The sequence below is a fragment of the Pseudorasbora parva genome, chromosome 20, assembly GCF_024679245.1.
Source record: "Pseudorasbora parva isolate DD20220531a chromosome 20, ASM2467924v1, whole genome shotgun sequence".
Lineage (NCBI taxonomy): Eukaryota > Metazoa > Chordata > Actinopteri > Cypriniformes > Gobionidae > Pseudorasbora > Pseudorasbora parva.
This window is the reverse complement of record NC_090191.1, coordinates 19296950-19321667: the sequence shown is the minus strand read 5'-3', so window position 1 is coordinate 19321667 and position 24718 is coordinate 19296950. Positions and strand designations below refer to the sequence as shown.

Sequence of the window (24718 nt, the reverse complement as noted above, 5' to 3'; positions counted from 1 at the left end):
TTTTTTTTTAATATATAAAAAAAAGAGGTTTTGAAGAGTCTTCAGGCTGCTCTTTTGCAAAAGTGACTGGAAAACAGAACCGTTACATATACGTCCATCCACAGTTATTTATCAATCCATTCAGCCAACAATATCTATCCATCATCCACAATTATTTATCCATTCACAGTTATTTATCAATCCATTCATCCACAGTTATTTACCATCCATCCATCCATCCATCCATCCATCCATCCATCCATCCATCCATCCATCCATCCATCCATCCATCCATCCATCCATCCATCCATCCATCCATCCATCCATCCATCCATCCATCCATCCATCCATCCATCCATCCATCCATCCATCCATCCATCCATCCATCCATCCATCCATCCATCCATCCATCCATCCAATGTTCTGGATCATAGATGTATTTCAAGTTATAAGTAATCTAGATTTTCACAGAAAGACACAGGGACACGGACAAATCCAGTGTGATACAAACAGAGACTGTTGTGCAATCAATAATATTAATATACTTTATACTTCAGGATATATTTTAACAACCCAAATTTACATTGTGATTTATTATTATTTATTTTTTTGGTTGGTCCCAGTAATGCAATTCAAAGTATAATTTGGGTCAACACTTCATGTAAGAGCTGACAAAAAAAAAAAAAAAAAAAAATGCCACCAATTATGATGTATGAATAAGAAGTCCATGTTTATGTTTTACAGTCACTCATATTTGCATTGCAGTCATAACAAACACTATTCATTATTCATACTCTTCAGTCTTCATTTTGCCCTGACAAAGAAACTGCACAAGAAACCTCCAGCTCTGATATCAGAAGGGTTCTTCTTTTTTTTTTTTTTTTTTTTTAAGAAAATAAAAATGCTTTCCCCAGAAGGCTCTTGTTGTATTCATGGCACATTTCGTCAATTGTATGAATTTTTAAACCAACCTCTGATTTAAAATTTAGATTTATCTTTGATGTCAAATAAAATGCATGCACATTACACTGCAGCCTATTGTCAAGGCTCTGAGAAATGACTAATCCACATTCAACACATTATGACCGCTGCCATCAACCCTTGAAATATGCAATACAGATGTGAAATGAGAAATATTTGGTATTAAAGTTCTTTTTCACTCTTTAAGGCTCTGCTGGGACTCTTTGTCCATTTTAAAAGTCCAATTTGACTCACTGAGATTTATTCACGTTAGCACTTTTGGTTTCACAAATGGTCACTTATGCAGTGCTTATTGAAAGTATGGTGTGCTATATAATTCATATATAATATGCTGAATCCTGTTTTGCAGGCTATCCTATTAAATATGCAAGATTAGTGCGTCTCAAATCATTATATGTTGAAAAATGTTGATGCCTCCTTGGAGATGCCTTGGTGACATTAGCCACATTTAGAACATATGAACATAAGTTTGAATTGAATACTACAATGTTATTATACTTTTTTGTAGTATGTGCACACTGTAGAATGCAAATTTTCTGTACGCATCCTTCTATTTGCGAAGTCAAATCAGATATTATTTTTAGCATCTTTGCTAATTTGATTTGATCGGAAAAGGAATTGTTGTACAAAATTAAATTGAATTGAATACAAAATGGTTATGTTTATTTCCAGAATAATAACTGGACGGCACTCACTGAAGCATACACAGCTGGGCCTCATTCAAGAAAAATGAGCAGAACAACTTTCAGCCAGCGTCATTTGTAAAAGTATTTTTGCATAAATTGCCAGTTCTGTCTGACAATTTATGTAAGAATGGTTTTACAAACTATTTACTCAGCAATTATTTTTCTCCCCCCATATGCATAGGCCCTAAGAGGTCCGATTTCAATTTGTAAATGTAACAATGTAGTGTACTAGTGTTTGAGAAGTTACTGTGGGGGATTACCTAGAATTACCTAATTCTGTAAGTTCGCCCACTTACATTGAAATGAAGGGACTAACATTGTTTTATGGTAGGTTTATTTTATTGGATGGAGATATCAATGAAAAAAAAAAAAAAATATATAAGGTTTTTAAAAGGTTATAAAGTGATTGGTGTTTAATAGAGTAAAATACGTGTTTAATCCCCTACCAACCAGCAAGAATTCTGCCTTCTATGATGGTTATGTGCCCATTTAAAACACAGATTTGTTTTGTCAATTTAAGAAAGTACTCCTAATGTCAACTATGTGTATACAATATACCTGTCCATATAATCTGTATCTTCCATTCCAACCGCCACCATAGACAAAACCAAAGAGCTGTCATAGGCTCTCAGGGAAAATATTGTAATCCTGCATAAGGCTGGAATGGGCTATAAATCCATCAACAAGAAGCAGAGTCACCAAGAAAACCATTGGTTACACGCTACGCCGCAATGGATTGAAATCCTGCAGCGCCCGCAATGTCCCTAAGCTCAAGAAGGCACATATACTGGCCTATCTGGAGTTTGCCAATGAACATCTAAATGATTCAGAGAAGGCTTGGGAGAAAGTTCTGTGGTCAGATGAGACCAAAATTGAGCTGTTTGGCATCAACTCAACTCGGCGTGTTTGGAGGGAGAGAAGTGCTGACTATGAGCCCAAGAACATCATCCTTACAGTCAAGCACAGAGGTTGAAACTTATGCTTTGGGTCTGTTATTCTACTAAAGGTACAGGAATACTTCACCGCATTGAGTGGGCTGATGGATGGGGCTATGTACTGTAAAATCTTGGACCATTCCTCAGCCAGAACACTGATGATGAGTTGTGGATGGGTCTTCTAGCGTGTCAATGACTGCCAAGGCAACAAAGGAGTAACTCAGGAAGAAGCACATTAAGGTTATGGAGTGGCCTAGCCAGTCTCCAGACCTTAATCCTATAGAAAATCTGTGGAGGAAGCAGAAACTTCAAGTTGCCAATCGACAGCAAAGAAACACTAAAGGAACACTCTAATTTTTCAAACCCCCTAGAGTTAAACAGTTGAGTTTAACAGTTTGCGAATCCATTCAGCCGATATTCGGGTTCCGATCGGATAGATCATCCGATTTAATCTGATTAGACTATTAGCATCTCACTCAACAAAAATATAATTGTTTGTAAATTAATTTTAGTTTTGATATTTTTCCTGTTTAAAACTTGACTCTTCTGTAGTTACATTGTAGTTACACTGTAGTTACTAAGACCAACGGAAAATTAAAAGTTGTGTTTTTCTAGGCCAGTATGGCTAGCAATTATACTCTCATGCCTGTGTAATAATCAAGGAACTTTGCTGCCATGCCATGGGGGCAGCAGGCGCAATAATAATATGCAGCGCCTGCTTCTATCAAATATATTTTTAAACCAGTAGGTGGTAGAAATTGCCATTGAATCATTCACTCGAGATTTGTTCAAAAACACTATTTCATTGAAAAAGTGAAGTATTTATGAACAAAGTCATTGAATCATTCATTCATTCAAAATAATAATAATAATAATCTACTTTTTTAATAGACTGCAACAATTAAGTTGGTCAGAAATTCTAGTAAATTACATGTTATTTTGTTTAGTTGTTTGTTTAGAATCGCGGGCGAATCGTGATCTCTCTTTTAAACCAAAGGAAAATTGATTTTCAATTTATCCAGAATTGTGCTGCAATAATATACGGTTTATTTTTGGAGTATACTGTGAGTGCTATTACTTTTTGAACATAACTCATGCTGTTTTTTTCCTGTCAAATATTGCCCTCAATCCTTTACACCAGGGGTGTCCAAACTCAGTCCTAAAGGGCCACTGTCCTGCAGAGTTTAGCTCTAGCTCGCCTCAACATGCCTGTTGGAAGTTTCTAGCATGCCTAGTAAGACATTGATTAGCTGATTCAGTTGTGTTTCATTGGGGTTGGAGCTAAACTCTGCAGGACAGTGGCCCTCCAGGAGCAGGATTGGACACCTCTGCTTTACACTATGGTTCTCTGTTTGATTGCTGGTAATGTACTATTGTTCTCAAAATCTGTTTGCTTTTTCAATGTGAAATAAAAAAGTGACCCTATTTTTCATGTTGTTATTGTGCACTATTCATGGCTCAAACCCCCCGCTGAACCACAATTGATTTCAGTAATTACGCCCCCCCAAAAAATCCTGTCACTTATACTAACAGCATAAAATATATAATGGTTATTGGTGGGTTTTTACTGCAAAACATAACAAAAAGGCCTCAAATATCGCTGCAGTTATTTGAGGAAAACTGCAGGAATGTAAAAATCAAGGCCTTGATAAAATCTTGATAGGTCTGCTTATTAATAATTCAGTCTATTCACAAGGGATAAACTCATACTACTATTTTGAGTTGTGAATTTCTGTCTAATAAAAATCTTTTCTTTCCGCAGAGGAGCTTCGGAAGTTGAGCTGGTCTGGAATTCCGCGGCAGGTGCGCCCGATCACATGGAAGCTGCTCTCAGTAAGTAGAACAATCTCAGCGCAGTGAAGTTCTGCTTCAAATGGTCAAACTCATTAGAGAACCACAGCACACATCCATTACAAGATGAATCAAAGAATACATAATGCATTCTACATAAATACACATTTATAAGTAATTAGGCTTCCTGCTAATGACTTCTAGGATGACTTCCGCCTGGAAGCTCAGAGGTCCAGTCGACTGAGAACTAATGGTGCATTAAACGTTTCAGTGGTTGAGCAAAACCTGAATCTGCGATTGAGAAAAACCTATGTCTATTAGGCGGACTTTTAGACCACCTGAGCTGAATCCTATACATATGTACTTGCTTCTTTTGAATCACACAAAAAGCTCTTTGGAACAAACGTTCTCAAATCATAACGGGATAGCACGAATCATGCTGCTTTGTTCATGCCAGCTGAAGGGCCTGCTGTCATTAAAGCCCCTTCTTTCCTAACTTTAATAACCTTGCTCACCCTAAAAAAAAAGAGTTTTGGATAAGAAAAAAAAAATAATATGGTAAATTAAACTGTAAATGTAATTTAAAAACCTAACCTCGATTGCCCATGGCAGATGTTCCCATGATATTGTCTTGGTTACTGAAAATGTCCCTGCTAATGATGTACTTAATGGGAAATTTAATGATAACACCACAGGAAAAACAAACAAATAATAATAATAATAATGAAATATGTAAGTATTGTGTTTTAGTTTGGTTTCCTTTTACAGGGATTTGGTTTGTACAGCTAGAAACATTCTTAATGCAAGTATGCAAATGAAGATTCTTGACCAATGCACTTCCTTAACATGCATTCTTTCATAACAGTGGTGAGAGAAAACCACACTCAAGGTGGTGATAAAGTGGTTCAAATTTGGGATTTGATAGTGAGGGAACATTCCCACCGGTTAATCGACGTGTGACAACACGGGTAATACCGGTATCACCAGCAGGGTTTTTTAAATCGCCAATTCTAAACCGAAAGTAAATGCCCTCCGACTGCACAGTAAGGCGGCACAGATAGAAGCCTGTCATCATTTTATGCCATCTTACCTGAGCATTTGAATGCACATATCTTTTCATAATAACCTGAGCCGAATTGAATGAAAATGATTAGCATGATTGATTTAAAATAAGCAAGCACTGCTTGTTTATGGTTTTTATATCTGCAGTGCTAGTATCGGTTTCCCTTTTTGAATGATGAAAATAGACTATTGATACCTGCTAATATAACCATAGACTGTAAAAACAAATATATATATAGACGTAGTGTCCGTGACACTACCCTTAGGATTCTAAAGAGCCATTCTGAAGTGTAAATTAGAGACAAGCTGGCCATTGCCATCTTGGCAGCGTGTCATCACGCGTCACGCACGGATAACAGAAAATGGGCAAAGAGGCGAGACATGGGCGGAGCTGAGGTGACGTGATGACTAACAGACAGCAGATAGATGGCTGTCCACCTGTCCCCCAAAGTGGCCACTCCCTTAATTATGCATAACTTTAAGAATTTATATAATCTAAACAAATGAGTTATAAAAAAATTAAAAAAAAAGAATCCCCCTCACAGATGTCACGAAGGGCAAAATTAGCCGTAATTTGTACCAGGCTGTAAACATGTTTTTTTTTCCTGCTGTAAAGTTGGGCATTTTAACATGGAGCTCAATGTGGTTCTGCTCCCTTCTGGAGCCCTAGTGGTCAGTCGAGGAATTGCAGTTTAAGTCACTTCTGTATTGGCTTCAACAGAAACTGGGGGGGGTTGCTGCTTGATATTGTAAGGCTGGAAAAAACTAGCTGATGCCGAAATGTCTCATCGCTCTGAGAAAACAGGAAATTTGCATCTGAACTCATTCATACAGTTAGCATCTCTGTCCAAGACGACATCACACTGAGTGAATCTTCTATGAATGACACTAATTTACATGCCTTTCCTTTCACATGAAACTTCCACCAACTCCTGCTCCCCCTCATATTGAGATCACCTGAAATGCACCAGAAATCTCTTCATTACAACGTCAATCCTCACGATACAGTATTATATGTGTTTAATATCATTTTAAAGATATCTTGCCTTGGTGTATGGTGGGTGTGGATTTCAGCCATTTGGCCTCTATTCCATACTAGTCTATAGGACTTAAAGCTACACTGTGTGATATTTCCCCCCATCTAGCGGTGAAAAGGTATATGACCATCCAATGAATATTAGTTTCTGTTCCTCTCAATTGGGATTTCGTTTTAACTCCTACGGTGGCCAGTTTAGTCCAAGATAAAAAGGCAATCCCTCTCTTCACATTAGACACGGTGTCATCGAGTGTTAAAATGCGAAAGGCGAAGCTTGAATTTATGGGTATGTCCCTCTTTGGCTACTGTACTTTCAAGATGGAGGGGCAACATGGCGACCACCATTCAAACCCCTCACCCGTATTCATTTTCAATGGCATATTAAGTTAATATTCATTAATGAGCACATATATTTTTGAAAGAACTAAGTGTTTTTAGCTAGGAATAAACTAAAAAAGTTACACAGTGTAGCTTTAATTCATGCAAATTCCTATTGTGAACTCGTGTTTACATTCGAAAGAGCTTCAAATGGTTCTGGGTATGCATCTGGTTCTGGGTATTTAAGGAAGTGTTGCAAAGAGCTCACGGCTCGATTCTGTAGTCAGGTCAGCCCGTAATGCTGGACGTTTCAAGATAGCCAGCATTATGTAATTTTCAGAAGTCAGGTGTATATTTCATTCTTTACTTCAGAGTATTTGATGTTATATGGATTAGGCTACGTTTGAAGTGATTATGTAATTGGCATTATACATTTACCTGACTGTTAATAAATTTTTACACTTTGATTGATTCTGACTTGCTCTGGAATTATTCAGGTTACGAACGGGCATAATTTCAACAAAGGGTTAAACGGAATAATTAAATGTGTAGTTAAACTATTAAATATAAATGACCAAATAACCAATTGGCATTCTAACCTAAATTCTAAATTATGATTAAATGGAGTCAGATAATGAGGAATTGGAATAAAATCCCTTTTCCCAGCTTAAAAGACAGAACGCACAGCGACCTTTACCCATCAATCATTAGCCTCCATTGGGACGATTTGGGCGGCCTTACAATTTAAACAGATATTTACTCTGCCTCGTCCGTTTTTATTTGAAAATCGTCTATTTCGTTTGGACTTCACTTTGTACACTCTTTCTTATTGTAGTCCTGCATAGATGACAGTGCATAGATGATTCACAATTGCATGAATGTATTCACAATTGTTAGGCAAAACATAAGAGCAATTGCATTCCAAAAATAACAAAAACTATGCTGATTCATAACCTTTAGAATCTTTATTTGAAGATTGAAAAACAAACCAGGAAGAGAAGACAATGCTGTCTTTTCAAAGTCATAGTTTTTTGTGATTTTTGTCCAAAATGTATTTTCGATGCTTCAAGAGATTCTAATTAACTAACTGATTTCACATATGGACTACTTTGATTATGTTTTTATTACCTTTCTGGACATGGACAGTAAAGTGTGCATACACTTTCATGAAGGAACAGAAAAGCTCTTGGACTAAATCTAAAATATCTTAAACTGTGTTCCGAAGATGAACAGAGGTCTTACAGGTGTGGAATGACATTAGGGTGAGTCATTAATGACATAAATTTCATTTTTGGGTGAACTAACCCTTTAAGGGGGTGCCCGTTACCACCCCTCTAAAGGTCAGCTTGTAAGAACTGTGCAGGTAAACCTCTGGCCTGGCCCAACCAGTGTCAGCCAGCACGGAAGATAGGCTCACTTGATAGTATGCCCACCTCCCACCTCAACATTGGTTTGAATCTCAGTCTGAATAGGATCCATGCTTTTTAAGAAAGGGGAAAACCTTTTAAGATTTAAAAAAACAAAAACAACAACAACAACAAAAAACCCCCCCACAAAACTAAAACATTTCACTTTTTATAATAGAAGATATCAAATACATAACTGGTGTAAAGTTTCCCCCAGGACAGGACTGGTGTGATGAGGGGGTTATATGTGGTCGTATCCTTTGACACACAGACGGGCGGCAATGTGCCCTCCTGCCACACTGATATATGATGTGCCAGTCTGAAACAGGATGGAGTGGAGGGGGATATTTGGTATTCTGACCCCCTTCTAGGCTAGTGTGTGGTCACACACACACACAAAGAAACATCCAATTCACCCGTGTGACCTTCATTTGCCTACGGCTGCCTCATCTGTCATCTTGACTCGAACCCTGGACTGCAGCCCCACTCAATCAAACCTCATCGATCCACGCTATTGAACTCCTGCACAGGTGTGCACATTGTGAGTTCATCGCTGTGTGTGTGTGTGTGTTTGTGTTTGAGTGAGTGGAGAGCGAGCCCGAACAGCTGGAAAGCATCCTTTAACAAGAGTAATGACCGGCGGAGGGCGGCATCACTGTTTGAATGGGCGCTTTAACGCGTGATCAATTCTGTGCATCCTGCTGACGTTTCACAAACTGCCACCGAACTCCGCTCAACGCTTTCCTAAGAAGAAATCATTCCTCTTTTGTCAGGTAGCCCCTAGACAATAAAGATTTCATTAGTGGTATTTGCTAAGGCAAGAATCATTATTGCTTGTACACAGGATTAAATTTTGTACAAGTATTACATTTTGCACAATAACACATCCATTTTTGTTTGTCACCTGACATTTAAATAGGCTAAACTTTTACATTAAAGGAGAGACCCAAGCAATATGAGAGACTTAATGACAAGACTTAAGTTTAGCTGTTTTGTCTTTGGTCAGTAAGCAACAACCTTGCAACTGCCTAGAAACCTAGAAACCTAGGAATCACCTAACAGCTGCCTAACAACCACTTAACATCTCTCTAGCAACCACCTGGAATACCTCAACAGTCACTTGGCAACTACATCAAGCAACACCATAGCAATAACTTAGCAACCTTACATCACACTAGCAATGACCTAGAAGATTCTAGCAATTGCCCAGCAACCACTTAAACCCACCCTCACAACCACATATAATACTCTAGAAACCCTCCAGACCACCATAGCAATTGCCTGGCAACCACAAATAATGCTCTAGAAACCACCTAAACACCTTACCTATCATCAAATCACCTCTTGTCCAACTAACAATACCCTAGAAACACATTAGCGGTCACCTAGGAAACAACTAGCAACCACTCAGAACACCCTAGCGATCACATAGCAACCACTAAGAAATGACTTACATTTACATTCAATCATTTAGCAGACGCTTTTATAGAAGCAACGAAACAAACAAGGCCAACAACCTGTAAGAGCTGTAAGAAGTCTCAGTTAATTAGCACAATACACAATTTTTTTTTTTTTTTTTGGGGACAAACAAACAAAAATGAATGGATAGTTAAGTGCTATTCTTTATTGGTCAGGTGCAATTGGAAGAGATGTGTCTTAATATGTTTTTTAAAAATGGCTACAGACTCGGCAGCACAAATTAAGATCGGCAGGCCATTCCACCAGGTGGGAACGGTCCAGGAAAATGTCCATGAGAGTGATTTCATGCCTCTTTGGGAACCACAAGGTGCCGCTCACTCGCAGAACGCAAGCTTCTGGAGGGTATGTAAGTCTGAACAAGTGAGTTTAGGTATATTGGTGCAGAGCCAGTGGTTGTTTTGTAGGCAAGAACTAGTGCCTTGAATTTGATGCGAGCAGCCATTGGCAACCAGTGCAGTCTGATGAAGAGAGGCGTAACATGCGCTCTCTTCGGCTCATTAAAAACCACTCTCGCCACTGCATTCTGGATCAGCTGCAAGGGTTTGATAGTGCATGCTGGAAGCCCAGCCAGAAGAGCATTACAATAGTCCAGTCTGGAGAGAACAAGAGCTTGAACCAGGAGTTGTGGAGCCTGTTCTGATAGGAAGGGTCTAATCTTTCTATTGTTGTATAAAGCAAATCTGCAGGACCGGGCTGTTGCAGTAATGTGGTCAGTGAAGTTTAACTGTTCATCAATCACAACTCCAAGGTTTCTGGCTGTCCTGGATGGAGTTATGGTTGATGAACCAAGCTGAATGGAGAAATTTTGGTGAAGTGCTGGGTTGGTTGAGAAAACAAGTAATTCTGTCTTTGCAAGATTGAGTTTAAGGTGATGCTCCTTCATCCTGTCAGAAATGTCTGTCAGACAGGCAGCGATACGAACACTGACTGTAGGATCATCTGGTTGAAATGAGAAGTAGAGTTGAGTGTCATCAGCATAGCAGTGATAGGAGAAGCCGTGTTTCTGAATGACAGAACCTAATGATGACATGTAGATGGAGAAGAGAAGTGGTCCAAGGACTGAGCCCTGGGGAACCCCAGTAGCTAGATGATGTGACTTAGACACTGCACCTCACCATGACACCCTGTAGAACCTACCAGAGAGGTAAGACCTGAACCACTGGAGAGGAGATCCTGAGATCCCCGTCCTCTTAAGTGTTGACAGGGGGATCTGGTGGTTAACTGTGTCAAAAGCAGCAGACAGATCCAGCAGGATGAGCACTGAGGATTTGGAAGCTGCTTTTGCCAGTCTCAGTGCCTCAGTTACCGAGAGCAAGGCAGTCTCAGTCGAAAAGGCCACTTTTGAAGCCGGATTGGTTGTTGTCCAGGAGGTTGTTCTGTTCAAGAAACACAGAGAGTTGATTGAACACAACTCGCTCAAGTGTCTTTGCAATGAAAGGCAGAAGGGATACCGGTCGGTAGTTTTCTAAAAGTGCTGGATTCAGAGAGGGTTTCTTAAGCAGTGGGGTTATCCGAGCCTGCTTAAATGTTGTGGGAAAGGTTCCCGTGTGAAGGTAAGTGTTGACAATGTGAGTGAGTGCAGGAGGGATTGAAGAAGAAATGGCCTGAAGGAGGTGAGTGGGTATAGGATCAAGTGGACAGGTAGTAGGGTGATTGGAAAGGATGAGTTTAGAAATATCTGCCTCGGAGAGCGGAGAGAAAGATGGAAGTGTTCGTGTTAGTTGTTGAGATGTGCGTGTCAGTTTGTGGTGAGGAGAACTGGTTGCTGATGAGAGATGTTTTGTTTGTGAAAAATGATGCAAAGTCATCAGCTGTAAGAGTTGATGAAGGATGGGGAGGAGGAGGACAAAGGAGAGAGGAGAATGTTTTAAAGAGTGTGCAAGAATCAGAGCAATTGTTGATTTTGTTGTGGTATTATGTTGTTTTAGCAGTGGTGACATTTGTAGAGAAAGAAGAGAGAAGAGACTGATACAAGGTAAGGTCAGTATAGTTTTTAGATTTCCGCCATTTCCTCTCTGCCGCCCTGAGTCCAGAGCGATGTTCACGGAGAACATCAGACAGCCAGGGGCCAAAAGGGGTGGGGCGGGCTGGTCTGGATAAAAAGGGGGCAAAAACTGTCTAAGGAGGATGTTAGAGTGGAGCAAAGATTGTCAGTAGCACTGTTAGTGTCCAATGCTGAGAACTGAGCAGGTGGAGGGAGTGAAGAGGAAACCATAGTGGATAGGCGAGAGGGAGAGAGTGAGCGTAGATTACGCCAGAGTGAGCGTAGGTTACGCCGTCATTACGATGAAATGACTTAGCAATTGCCTCCCAGCCATGGAGCCACACGGAACACCATAGCAACCATTTAGAAGTCACAGTACACCTTAGCGATTGCCTATCAAACACCTAGTAACCATCCAACAACCTACAAAACAACTTTAACAACTGTTGTAGCCAAGGGCACACTAGTAATCACCCAGCGTTTGGCTATTAACCACCACCAACACACTTGCGACCTAGAACACACTATCCATCACCTAGCAAGTGCTTATCAACTACCTGAAAAGCCTAATGTTCATCTATAAGTGCCATTTATATTTTCAAATTTCATACTTCATATTGCGTCCATCCACTCCTTCATCCACAGCTGGAAATAGGGCTGTCAAAATGGCTGAAAAACTCGCAACTGAATAACTTGAATATTACTAATATTCAAATTTTATTCAAATTTAAAAAAAAACATAATTTCAGTTAGTGAAACTATTAATGCTCCACATTAACTTGCTTATTCAAAGCAATCATAATAACATGACTGTTGTTACAAAAAATGCATAAGGTTTTAAACGTTTATAAATCAAATATAATTCTGTAAATTGCATAAACAATTATGGACAAAACAGCTTAGTTTAATGTAATGAGCCAAAGCACCGGTCATACAGAGTAATTTTTAGCATTTTAAAACATAGAATGCAGTGAATGGTAAAAAATAGATAAAATAAATAATCATAATAATAAAACCTGTTAAAGAGAATGTCACATCCAAGTGCACAACACAACACAAAAAAAAATATGGATGTATTGACCTGTCTCTAGCAGGCAGTCGATGAATTGCAGTTCAAGTCATTCTGTATTGGCTTCAAGAGAACCGGGGGGAGGTTGCCACTTGGCACCGCCCAAGTCCTGAAAAGTGAAGTTAAAGCATGTAGATCGCCATCTGGTGGCTGGCTGCATTTCTTCTTCTTTGATGTTTTACGGCGGTTTGCCTGGCTGTATAGGCTGGATAGTATAGGTCATAAACCCCATCCTCTCAATATAAACGAATGGAACGCAAGCCAAACTCAACATTTAGGCTTCATTTATTTTTATTATTTTTTTTCCAAAAGATCGTTTCTCTCATTTTAGGTTTAGGTTCTGTCATCTTTTCACAAAGACTTGATGTTCAAGTATTCATTTTTCTGATACTTTTGTTTATTGTTGTTTCATTTTTGTTAGTTATATTATGCTACAGAAGCAGGGTGTAACGTCATGTTTGGCAGCTTGATGGAGTCTTCTTAGCTTCTTGAATACAGAGGCTGCGCAGACTCGGGCTTTGAACGATGTAATCGGCAATGACCGTTACTTAGATATTTTGCTTCCTTTTTTTGAGCTGTGCAAGGAAGTGAAGATGCACTGTCCATCTTTTCTTTTCTCTTTTTTTTGTCTACGGTCACATCTGTCTGACCTCGACTTGATGCGAACACTATAAAAATGTTTGGCTTGTAGTTGTAACAGAGTGTTTCATTACTTGAGGTAATGGCTCTGTCGCCAAGAGCTAGTGTTTTCTCGTCTGTTTCTGCACAACAGCCAAGATGAGTTGAAATTATACCCACAATCCCCTGCTGCCTTGTTTATTTGTGTGCATGACAACAATAAATGCTAAAAAAATGGCTTGTACTAGTTAAAAAGTGCAGTTATGAGTGTTCAAAAAAAACATTTCTTAGGTGTGCGATAAAGAAAAAAAAAAATACTTACCTTAGTGTCTCATATGCTATGTGGTAACTTCTTTTTTTTGGGGGGGGGGGGGGGGGGGGGGGGGTGAAGAAAGACCCATCTCTTTCTCACCCACCCACACTCAGTGAAATAGCACACGGTGGGCTTTAATAAATAAAAGGATAAAGCTGTGCAGATGATTAAATGGTGGTTTCAGTCGCACTAATACGAGGTGTTTGAGTAATGGCGTCCCGTCGTGAGCAGGTGGGAGTGGGTTGATGCAGAGCCAGCGCCTGGACACAGACCTTACGCATGTGTTCATCCAAACCCTGCTGCTGGGAAACATTTATTACCGGCCTGTTGTTCCTGGACCTCTGCACCTGCTGCGAACAATGCCATGTTCTCTCTTTCTCTTTCTCTGGCGACAAAATGAGAACAACCGCTTCATTTCATGTTTATTTCACCTCATGCGGTGTTAATACACGAGTGCTAGATCAGTGTTGTCATCTTTTGTGGATGTTATTAATAACTCCTCTTTTTGTAGATGAAATACATCTTTGTTAAAGTGAGGCTGAAAAGGTTTTTTTTTTGTGACCTTTCATGCAATGTGTAAAATAGCTGTTTATGAATATTAAAGGTCTGCAAGTTTTAAAGATCAAAGGATACAATAAATTAGGGCCTTATGAAATCCGTTTTATGGTTTCCTAAAAATCATTTTTTTTCTGTTACGTTTTTTGTGTGTGACTTAATGGTTAAATTACATTTTTAGTAATCAAAAAGCATGTCTAATATATTGAAATCATTAAACATGATATGGCTGATATTCAGGCTGATTTTCTGATATGGTAGACATGTCGCAGTAATGCTATATATCACAATAATTACGATGCATGTTATCATGGGCACTTAAAAATACAGTGAATAATTATTTATCACAAATTATTCAGATTTTAAGAATACATTTAAATAATACTTTTCCCATGAACAGTTTAAAATGCACAACACAGCTGTATGCTACATCAAAGAGGCGGAACAAGTGAAGGAGACACACTGAATTGAAAACGCACATTCTATACTGCGTTATAGTCTGCGTTATCTGCCTGAATATGTTATGATGTGTGTATTTAATTTCCTGATTGAGCAAACATCTATTTCAGACCCTTAAAGACAGTGCAAATGTAATCCGTTTACAGTTTCCATATAAGTGTAAGTATTCCAAAAAATATATTTAATAATTGTTTAAATCACTGCTATAATAAGCAATAAGCAATAAACTGCTTCAAAATGCACAATGTTAACCAAATCATTGTTAAAACATATGCACTTAACCTACTGTATGAATAAAAACAATGCTACAACACAATTACATAATCACAACAGTACAAGATGATTTCAGGTTACAAGGCATACATATTTATTCAGAATTTAAAATGTGCGCTTTGACATTTGTAATACACATGCTGAAGTATCTTGTCCGCCCGCCGAGCTGATGTTCACTACTATGATGAATATGAATGTAACTTTTTAATATGCAGGGGAAATTCTCTACTTTAAACCTATAACAATTTACATTTGTGTTGTAAGCATGTACAGGGAGACTTTCTATATAACAACAGTGTTTCCTTAGGTGATGTTTTCTCAGTAAAATAATATAATTCTCTCTTGCTTCTATAGAATGTGTAAAACTATTTGTTTTTGTATGATACAGCAGCAAATAAGTATTTGAACAGCTGTCCATCAGCTAGAATTCTGACCTTAAAATACCTGTTAGTCTGCCTTTAAAATGTCCACCTCCACTCCATTTATTATCCTAAATTAGATGCACCTGTTTGAGGTTATTAGCTGTATAAAGACACCTGTCCACCCCATACAATCAGTAAGAATCCAACTACTAACATGGCCAAGACCAAATAGCTGTTCAAAGACACTAGAGACAAAATTGTACCCCTCCACAAGGCTGGAAAGGGCTACGGGGAAATTGCCAAGCAGCTAGGTGAAAAAAAGGTCCACTGTTGGAGCAATCATTAGAAAATGGAAGAAGCTAAACATGACTGTCAATCTCCCTCTGACTGGGGCTCCATGCAAGATCTCACCTCGTGGGGTCTCAATGATCCTAAGAAAGGTGAAAAATCAGCCCAGAACTACAGGGGAGGAGCTGGTCAATGACCTGAAAAGAGCTTGGACAACTGTTTCCAAGGTTACTGTTAGTAATACACTAAGACGTCATGGTTTGGAATCATACCTGGCATGGAAGGTTCACCTGCTTAAACCAGCACATGTCCAGGCCCTTCTTAAGTTTGCCAATGACCATTTGGATGATCTGGAGGAGTCATGGGAGAAATTCATTTGGTCAGATGAGACCAAAATATAACTGTTTTTTTTTTTTTTTTTCATAATTCAACAAAACATGTTTGGAGGAAGAAGAATGATGAGTACCATCCCAAGAACGCCATCCCTACTGTGAAGCATGGGGCTTGGTAGCATCATGCTTTGGTTTTGGTTTTCTGCACATGGGACAGGGCAACTGCACTGTATTAAGGAGAGGATGACCGTGGCCATGTATTGCAAGATTTTGGGGAACAACCTCCTTTCCTCAGTTAGAGCATTGAATATGGGTCAAGGCTGGGTCTTCCAACATGACAATGACCAAAGCACACAGCCAGGATAACCAAGGAGTGGCTTTGTAAGAAGCATATCAAGGTTCTGACGTGGCCTAGCCAGTCTCCAGACCTAAACCCAATAGAGAATCTTTGGAGGGATCTCAAACTCCATGTTTAAACTGTCCAGTGACAGGCCAGAAACCTGACTGATCTAGAGTAGATCAGTGTAGAGGAGGGGGCCAAAATCCCTCCTGCAGTGTGTGCAAACCTGGTGAAAAACTACAGTAAACGTTTGACCTCTGTAATTGCAAAGAAAGGCTACTGTACCAAATGTTAACATTGATATTCTCAGGTGTTCAAATACTTATTTGCAGCTGTATCATACAAATAAATAGTTAAAAAAAATCATACATTGTGATTTCTGGATTTTGTTTTTTAGTTTGTCTTTCTCAGATGACATGCACCTACAATTACAATTTCAGACCCCTCCATGATTTCTAAGTGAGATAACTTGCAAAATAGCAGGGTGTTCAAATACTTATTAATATGTGTGTGTGTGTGTGTGTGTGTGTGTGTGTGTGTGTGTGTGTGTGTGTGTGTGTGTGTGTGTGTGTATTGTGACCTTTCATGGTTGCTGTTACATCACAAACCTGTAGGGCATTTTTTAATTTACAGGTTGGGCATTTTACAGAAGGGTGATAACTTTAAATTAAAAATAGTTCAGTTAAAATATCCTATAACCTAGAAATTGTTAATATCTTTGTAATGATGAAGTTCTTATCCAGTAATCAGTGTCTGATAAATGTCTCTTTTGTCTGACATTAAATATGAGACATTTTGTAAGATATTTGTATACAGTAAAGCATATATTATTTATAGTATTTATATAGAATATATAAGCTATACATTTAGGAAGACAAAACTCTTTAAAAGGTAATTTAGAATTTTTGGAACTTGTGGAAGTAACATTTTGTTGCTTTAGAATTTGGAAAATATTAGAGTTTTCCTTATGTCCTGTGATTCATATACACGCTGTTGAATAGTGTTAATATATATAAAAAATGAAACCAGCAAGTCTGGAAAGCGTTTTCTAAAAGTCCATAGGGTCAAACATGCTTGTAAGTTGAAGAAACACTCCCATGTACCCCATCAAGTTTAATAACTGCCATTTTTAACTCTACGGTTTTCTGGTAATAATGTGAACATTATTTATAATGTGTAGGTCTGTTAGACTTAATTACATATACATATGTTAATGGAGCGTACGGAAGAGCGCTGCTTGGCACACATACATCTTGTCACAGAACTCGTCTGAGTGTGGAAGTAAAAAATAGCCACATGGGGGAGCGTCTTATGTGATAAATGGATTTCTGTGCTTGTAGATTTTCGTGCAATCAATTACTTTATCAAGAGACTTTCTTTTCTGGGCCTGAACATCTGCTGTGTTCTCATTCTCTTGCTATGGCAGTAATAAGAGGAAATGTAACTTTAAATGTGACTGATATCAACTTAGTCGCCCCAAACTCTTGGAAACCTTAACTTTTCTGTACTCAGATTTTAAATAAACAGCTATTGTGGTAGTGGAGGCAAACACACATTTTGTAGGCGAACGCAGATCTATATCAGATTGATTTAGAGGCATCTCGTCTGGGCCACTGTAAACATTAGCTTTTGTATTTACTCGTCTCTTTACAGGGGTACCTGCCTGCCAATGCAGAGCGGAGGGAAAGCACGTTGCAGAGGAAGCGGCAGGAATACTTCGGTTTTATTGAGCAGTATTATGACTCGCGCAATGACGAACACCATCAGGACACATACAGACAGGTAACAGACTATATTTAATTTTAGATTGGATACAAATTGGTGTTCTGTGACTTTTTTTTAAATATGCAGTCAAATCAACATTTTTGGAACTATTAGATATGTTAGAAGATTCAGAACCCCTTTATATTAGGTGGCCTTAACTACTATATAATAACATTTAAATTAATAATTTAATACAGTGCACTTTTTGTGTACATACATGTTTTTTACATTGTACTTACATTTGAAATGACATCTGTAATTAATTCATATATATATATATATATATATATATATATATATATATATATATATATATATATATATATATATATATATATATATATATATATATATATATATATATATATATATATATATATATATATAATTACACTGTTGACACTTCCCTGACACCTAATAACCCTACCCTTACCCATACTATCACACCTGTCCCTAACTTTACCCATATCCCACCTCAATATCAGCAAAAGTGTTTTACAATGCAATATTAACACTATAAGTACATAGGGTTGCAAGGGTATACCGGTTTATCGCTATATTGACATGTACGATTATCCAACCTGGTCTCACAGAATTCCGTGAAATGAACACGGACCCTTAACTGAAAAATCCGTGGTAGTTTGAAAATTCTATCGCCGAAAATTCTTTGATGGGTTCATGGAAGTGATGCCTATGTAAGTCAATGACAGTCAGCATCTGTAAGTACATAGTTAAACCTAATATGAATTGGGACTGAAAATTTGAGCATAAAATTACCTTAATTAGTTTTAAACACAGTTAATGTGTCACCCAATTGAAATAGCATACCTCAAAACTCTTGACCTTCTTGATTGTGTCTTACCATTAAAATCATGCAGTATTGTATTTATAGTTTCTCAATTGAAGTAATATTTTAATTTAACTTATTTTAAGTTTAAACAATGTTTAAGTGTAATTTTTAGCTGTGTCAATTTGCATGCATCCCTGCTTTGGTGGATGGACAAATATATAATTTCTATTCAATTATTTCCAATTTTTTTTTTTTAAAGCAGCAATTAAGCCATGTTTTTTGGGGTTTTTTTTCCATAGAAACTGTATTGGTAACATGATTGAAATCTAAAATGTATATTTATGGAATTGTTATTTATAAAATGATAATGCTGATATAATATTTGTTTTTTTCAGGGAGCAATTTTTAAATGTGTATATTTTTTAAATAATGGGTCTCATTTGCTAAGCATGCGTACGCCCAAATTTGTGCATGGACTCGCCATACAAACGTTTTCACAAACAAATTATGATTCACCAAAATCCTTTGTGAAAAAAATCTATTCTACATTTACAAAAAAAAAAAAAAAATTATAAAATTTATAAAAGTTTATAAAATTAACTATATTATTTGTATATAAAATGTATCTTAAATATATTTTATCATATACAGTGGACATTTAAGAAAAGCTTGCTTCAGCTGCGAGGTTTCTTTTAATAACGCACATTTACATTTATGATGTCACTTTCCCTCTGGAACACGCCCCCTCAACCGGACTACGAAAATGCGAGTAAAATAAACATGCAATATAAATTATCCATTTAAACGTTAAAGGTTGGACTTGATATAGTGTTCCTTTCAACTTACCAAAGATCCAGTGATCCGTAATCCGAGCAGCTTGGAATCATGTTTCCTGACATTTTATATGTGCTTTATTGCAATGCCGAAAAAAACAACAACAAAAAAACAACATCAACCACATTTGCCTGTGAACGCTTAATATAAATACAATATAGGTAGGTCTAAATCTGGGTGACGATCACTTATATCAATGTTATATTCTTTATATATCATCATATCATCCATCCCTAAAACTACTATTTTCTTATTTTTTTCAGTGTTTATTTAAACAATATCCAATTATGCATAATTTACGATGGTAAATGTTTTCAATACAATATATAACAATACAATGTACAGGGTATGATTTGACCTCTAAATTCAGCATATTTGACACAAAATGATAACAGCAAATCCACATTTCGCTGCCTAGAGTCTCTTCTTACAAACACAAAATAATCCACGCTGTTAATTATTAGTGAATGAGACCCAATGTTCGCATGTTTGTGCATTATTTGTTGAAAAGACCTCCTACAGTACAAAATAATGCTGCTGACTGAACTTAATGCAGGATGATGGCAATAATTAGCTGAATCAAAGACTCTGGAGATTATTCAGAACATCCTGTGATTTCCTTTTAACTTCTTGTACAGCTCAGCATGGCCAGTGCTAATTCTGCAATAAATATAACAATTTTTAAATTCAAAGCCAGCAGTTCAACTGTGCCAGGGGTTTAATGTAATACAGTCAGGGTTTTTGGTTGTGTTTTACCTACTGATTGAGGTCTTGGCAGCAGCGGTATGTTAGCTTTGCCAAAACACTGTTATGTTAGAAGCTCAGAGTGTTTAGAAGTGCCACCAGCAGATTCTGTTTGATATTTAGATGCAGAAGAGGAAAATATGACAAGAAATGTTTAAATCTCCAGTGAGTTGGCAGGAGGATGTGAAGATCAAACTGTTGCTGTCACTCTGATCTGATAAATGTCTACCCGATTTAAGACTGACGTCTAGTGATCACTGACGATGTGAGATTCACACATTTGTTCCACCTCTCGCAAGCTATATCTGGGTGATTCTTACAGATTTCTTGTATTTCACTCCAAAGTGATAAAAAAGAAATAAGATATAATCAGTTGATGTTTACGATCAGTAAGGTGTTTTTTTTGGCATTGACATTTTTCATGACAGTTAAAGTTATAGTTCACCCAAAAATGAAAAATACCCCATGATTTACTCACTCTCAAGTTATTCTAGGTGTATGTGACATATTTATTTAAGACAATTGCAATCTGAGTTGTATAAAAAAATGTCCTGGTTGATCCAAGCTTTATAATGGCAGCCCAAAATGTAAAGCCCAGAAAAGTGTATACATCCATTATAAAAGTAATCCAGTAATTTAGAAGGTGATCTGCTGGAAGCTATATATTTTACTTTATAATTATAATTTTCTTTATAAGTTTTAAATATGGATATTTTTCTTACAAAAACCCATCACTTCACTCCAGAAGGTCTTTATTATCCCTCCGGATCTGTGTGGATTACTTTTATAATGGATGGAAACACTTTTTTTGGTCTTCAAATATTGGACTGCCATTATGAATCTGGGAAGAACTCATTTAATAGAACTAAAAAAAGATATTAGAAGAATGTCATATACCTCGAATGGTTTGAGGGTGAGTAAATTATGGGATAATTTTCATTTTTCGGTGAACTATCACTTGAATCACATATTAATCACATATTTTAGTTAATTTCAGATATATTTTTTATTTAAAATTTTATATATATATAAAGGGCTGTCAAACGATTAAAATGTTCAATGGCGATTAATCACATGATTGTCATGAGTTAACTTGCGATTAATCACAATTTAATCACAGATTTTTATATGTTGTAAATGCATCTAAATTAAGTTTGAATTAAGTTGTTAATACTCTAATCAACTTGGTAAATGGACAAATATGCATATTTTATGCAAATATATGTTTATTATTAGTGAAACCTTACTTATTCGATAATCATCAGTAATATAGCATGAAGACTAGATATGTATCAATGGTCATAGATGTTTATCACAGAACTTGTTCATGTCTCTTAAGCATAAGGAATTCAGAATAAGCTGTCATTTCTCTCATTTTAAGAATATAAATGAAGGTAGTATTACTGGCAGTTTAGTTCCGAACAGGGCACAGTTCGTATGAAAAATTGGTCATGTGAAAGCTGTCATGCGGACCTGAGAGCGCACCAGGACCACACCATACCCGGAGGAGGTCCATATTCCACAAGTCGGAATATAGTGTGGCCCCTTTAAGAGAGGTGTGTTTCCCTATTGAACTGCCTTGCCGGTATTTTGCGTGTGCGCGCCAAATTGTGCAGCGATTCACGTGAACAGTGTGAAGAACACAGACTCGGGAGCGTTCTTGTTCAGAAAAGTAACCTTTGCATTCATTTTAGACGATTGTAATGTATTTAGTTTAAAATAACACATGTACTGTAAGTGGTGATGTGTCAGTGATCTACCTCATATATGAGCGAGAGTGAGCTTCAGTGTATTTGCACATTGCGCACGGACTGCAGGGAATGTTCTCAATGTAATCAGACTTTCCTTTCGACTTGGTGTCTAATATGGTTAAACAGAAAATATGGTAGCTTATAGGCATTAACTGCTCTTTTAGTTTAGAATATTAATGTTAACCATTTTCTTTCCCTGCATCCTTTACGTCTATGGCTGATCTGAATTTTGCCAACTATGAACTACAGCACGGATCAAGCAGAAAATGCGCGCTTTATTTTGACAGTCCTTATATATATATATATATATATATATATATATATATATATATATATATATATATATATATATATATATATATATATATATATATATATATATATATATATTGTAATATTATAATATTAAATGCATCATTTAGCATTTGCACTGTCTTAAATGTGTGTGGTAAAGAACTGGGAAGAATTAGGTTGCAAAGAGCCTAATTATTATGAAAATATAAAATGCCAAAAAAAAACAAAAAAAAAAACACACCTAATGCAACCATCATGATGTTCATTCTTATGTGTTTGTGTGTATTTGTCACCTCTCAGTACCATAACTCTCTGTATGTTCTTGACATCGACATGTATATGTGTGTGTGTGTGTGTTTTCTGAACCATCAGATTCACATAGATATTCCCCGAATGAGTCCGGAAAGTTTAGTTCTGCAGCCCAAGGTGACCGAGGTAAGAGGACTGATGGATCGCTCTGAGTCACGACACATGCTTCTGTCCTCCAGTCTCCCAAAAGCATGTCACTCAATCATCACTGTCCGTCTGTCTGTCTGTCAAATTGTCTGTCTGGTCAGCCAGCTGAGTCTCGATCTCAATTTTTTTGTTGTTAAAAATCTCACGTTAAGGTACGCAGGAAGTAGAATGCAGAACACGGGGAGTAGAAATCATTAAGTTTCTTCTCAGGTGCAGCTTCAAACGGCCAGGCCCGTTACTCTCTGAGCTTCCTCGCTAGTCCGTTCTGTCCTAACCTGCTTGTGCTCCTCTTTTTGTGTCTCTTCCCTGCAGATTCACATTGACATACCGAGAACTAATCCTCTTATACCTCTCTTTCAACAAGCTTCTGTGCAAGAGGTGAGATGTTTGCACCACCCATTTTACCCAGCTTGACTCGTTTATCCTCACAAACTCACACTCAGCCACAAAAGTATCTTAAGGACACAATTCACCTCAGAATGAGCATTCGGTCATCCTCATCTCATTTCAAACCTATATGATTTTATTTATTCCATGAAACATCTGAAGAATGTGGTGGTCAGTGTTTACCATACATTTAGAATGATTGGGGAATAAAGCATTCAGGTTTCTAAAAGAATGCAGCTGCGTCATAGAAGTGTCATAATACATATAATTGATGTATGTGGGAGAATAGACCTAAAGCTTTGGTATTTAAAAGTTGGTATTTACTGGTAGTCTTAAAGGTGCAGTGTGTTTATTTTAGTGGCATCTAGTAGTGAGGTTGCAAAAAAGGTTGCTAGTTGGGGAAAAATAGTTTAATATTTAAATTGTAAAGTATTTTAATCTCAAATATTATTTTATATAAATAAAATAAAAAAGTAAAAATACATTTTTGTGAGATAGAGTACAAATTCCCACACAATTGCAAACAAATAATGATTTTAATAATAGATATGCTGAGTTTAATTAAAACAAAAGTTCACACACAATGAGATTTATCACTGAGAAAAATGTTTTTGGGGAAAGTACTTAATTGCCATTATAATATCTAAAGTCATAATAAACATTAATTTCCACGTTGTTCCTTGTAATACAATATATTGTACAGCTTCAGAATACATTGTTCAAATCATTGCTTTTGCATCCATTTTGAAGCTTTGACAACTTAAGTCCTGATTCATTATAATTCTCTAAGTGAGAGCGACCAATACAGTTCTTTAAAACATTTCCTTCTGTATTCCTTGGGAGAATATAGGCTATAGAGGTTTGGAATGACATGAGATGAGCAAATCATTTTTTTATTTGAGAGCTAATCCTTTACACTAATTTCGATCACATTGAGCAGGAGCTGCAGGTCGTGTTGCGTCAACTTGCATGTTGGCTTTGAAATGCTATCACTGTATTTGTATCACATGATAGCATGCAAAAAAGTATGTATGCCAATGATGCATGCACTTAAAAAAACTGTTAGCGAACACACTTTCTTTGTACCCTCAAACACACAGCTATCTCCAATGGGACCAATGTTCTGTTCCAAACCCTGAGCTGCTTTGCTTTAACTGAGAAGAACCTTAATATTTACATCTATGCCTTCAGCAGACACTTATATCTAAACCTGGTGTGGGCAACTCTGCTCCTGTAAAGCCTAGTTCAGACTGCACGGTTTTCAAACTCGTCGGGTCACTGTTCTTTTAACACTGCATGACTATCTGGGGTATCATTCAGTCACTGCTGTGTTCACACTGCACAATGGATCAGCAACAGAGGGTTTCACACTGCATGACTGTACAGGAGGAAACAATCGCCCACAACTCTCTCTCACAGGTGTGCAAACCAC

At 37.3% G+C, this 24718-nt stretch overlaps 1 protein-coding gene across 3 annotated transcripts in view; it reads left to right on the top strand.

The window, feature by feature from the left end:
• Positions 1 to 24718, top strand: part of tbc1d22a (TBC1 domain family, member 22a) — a 226246-nt gene that overhangs the window by 35803 nt on the left and 165725 nt on the right. The window contains exons 5-8 of one of the 3 annotated variants that reach the window (XM_067428083.1): positions 4344 to 4414; positions 17920 to 18048; positions 22816 to 22878; positions 23212 to 23277. In XM_067428083.1, the coding sequence (XP_067284184.1) occupies positions 4344 to 4414; positions 17920 to 18048; positions 22816 to 22878; positions 23212 to 23277 (329 nt within the window). The remainder of the gene's footprint in view (positions 1 to 4343; positions 4415 to 17919; positions 18049 to 22815; positions 22879 to 23211; positions 23278 to 24718) is intronic. The other 2 variants (XM_067428084.1, XM_067428085.1) reach the window with 2 other exon arrangements.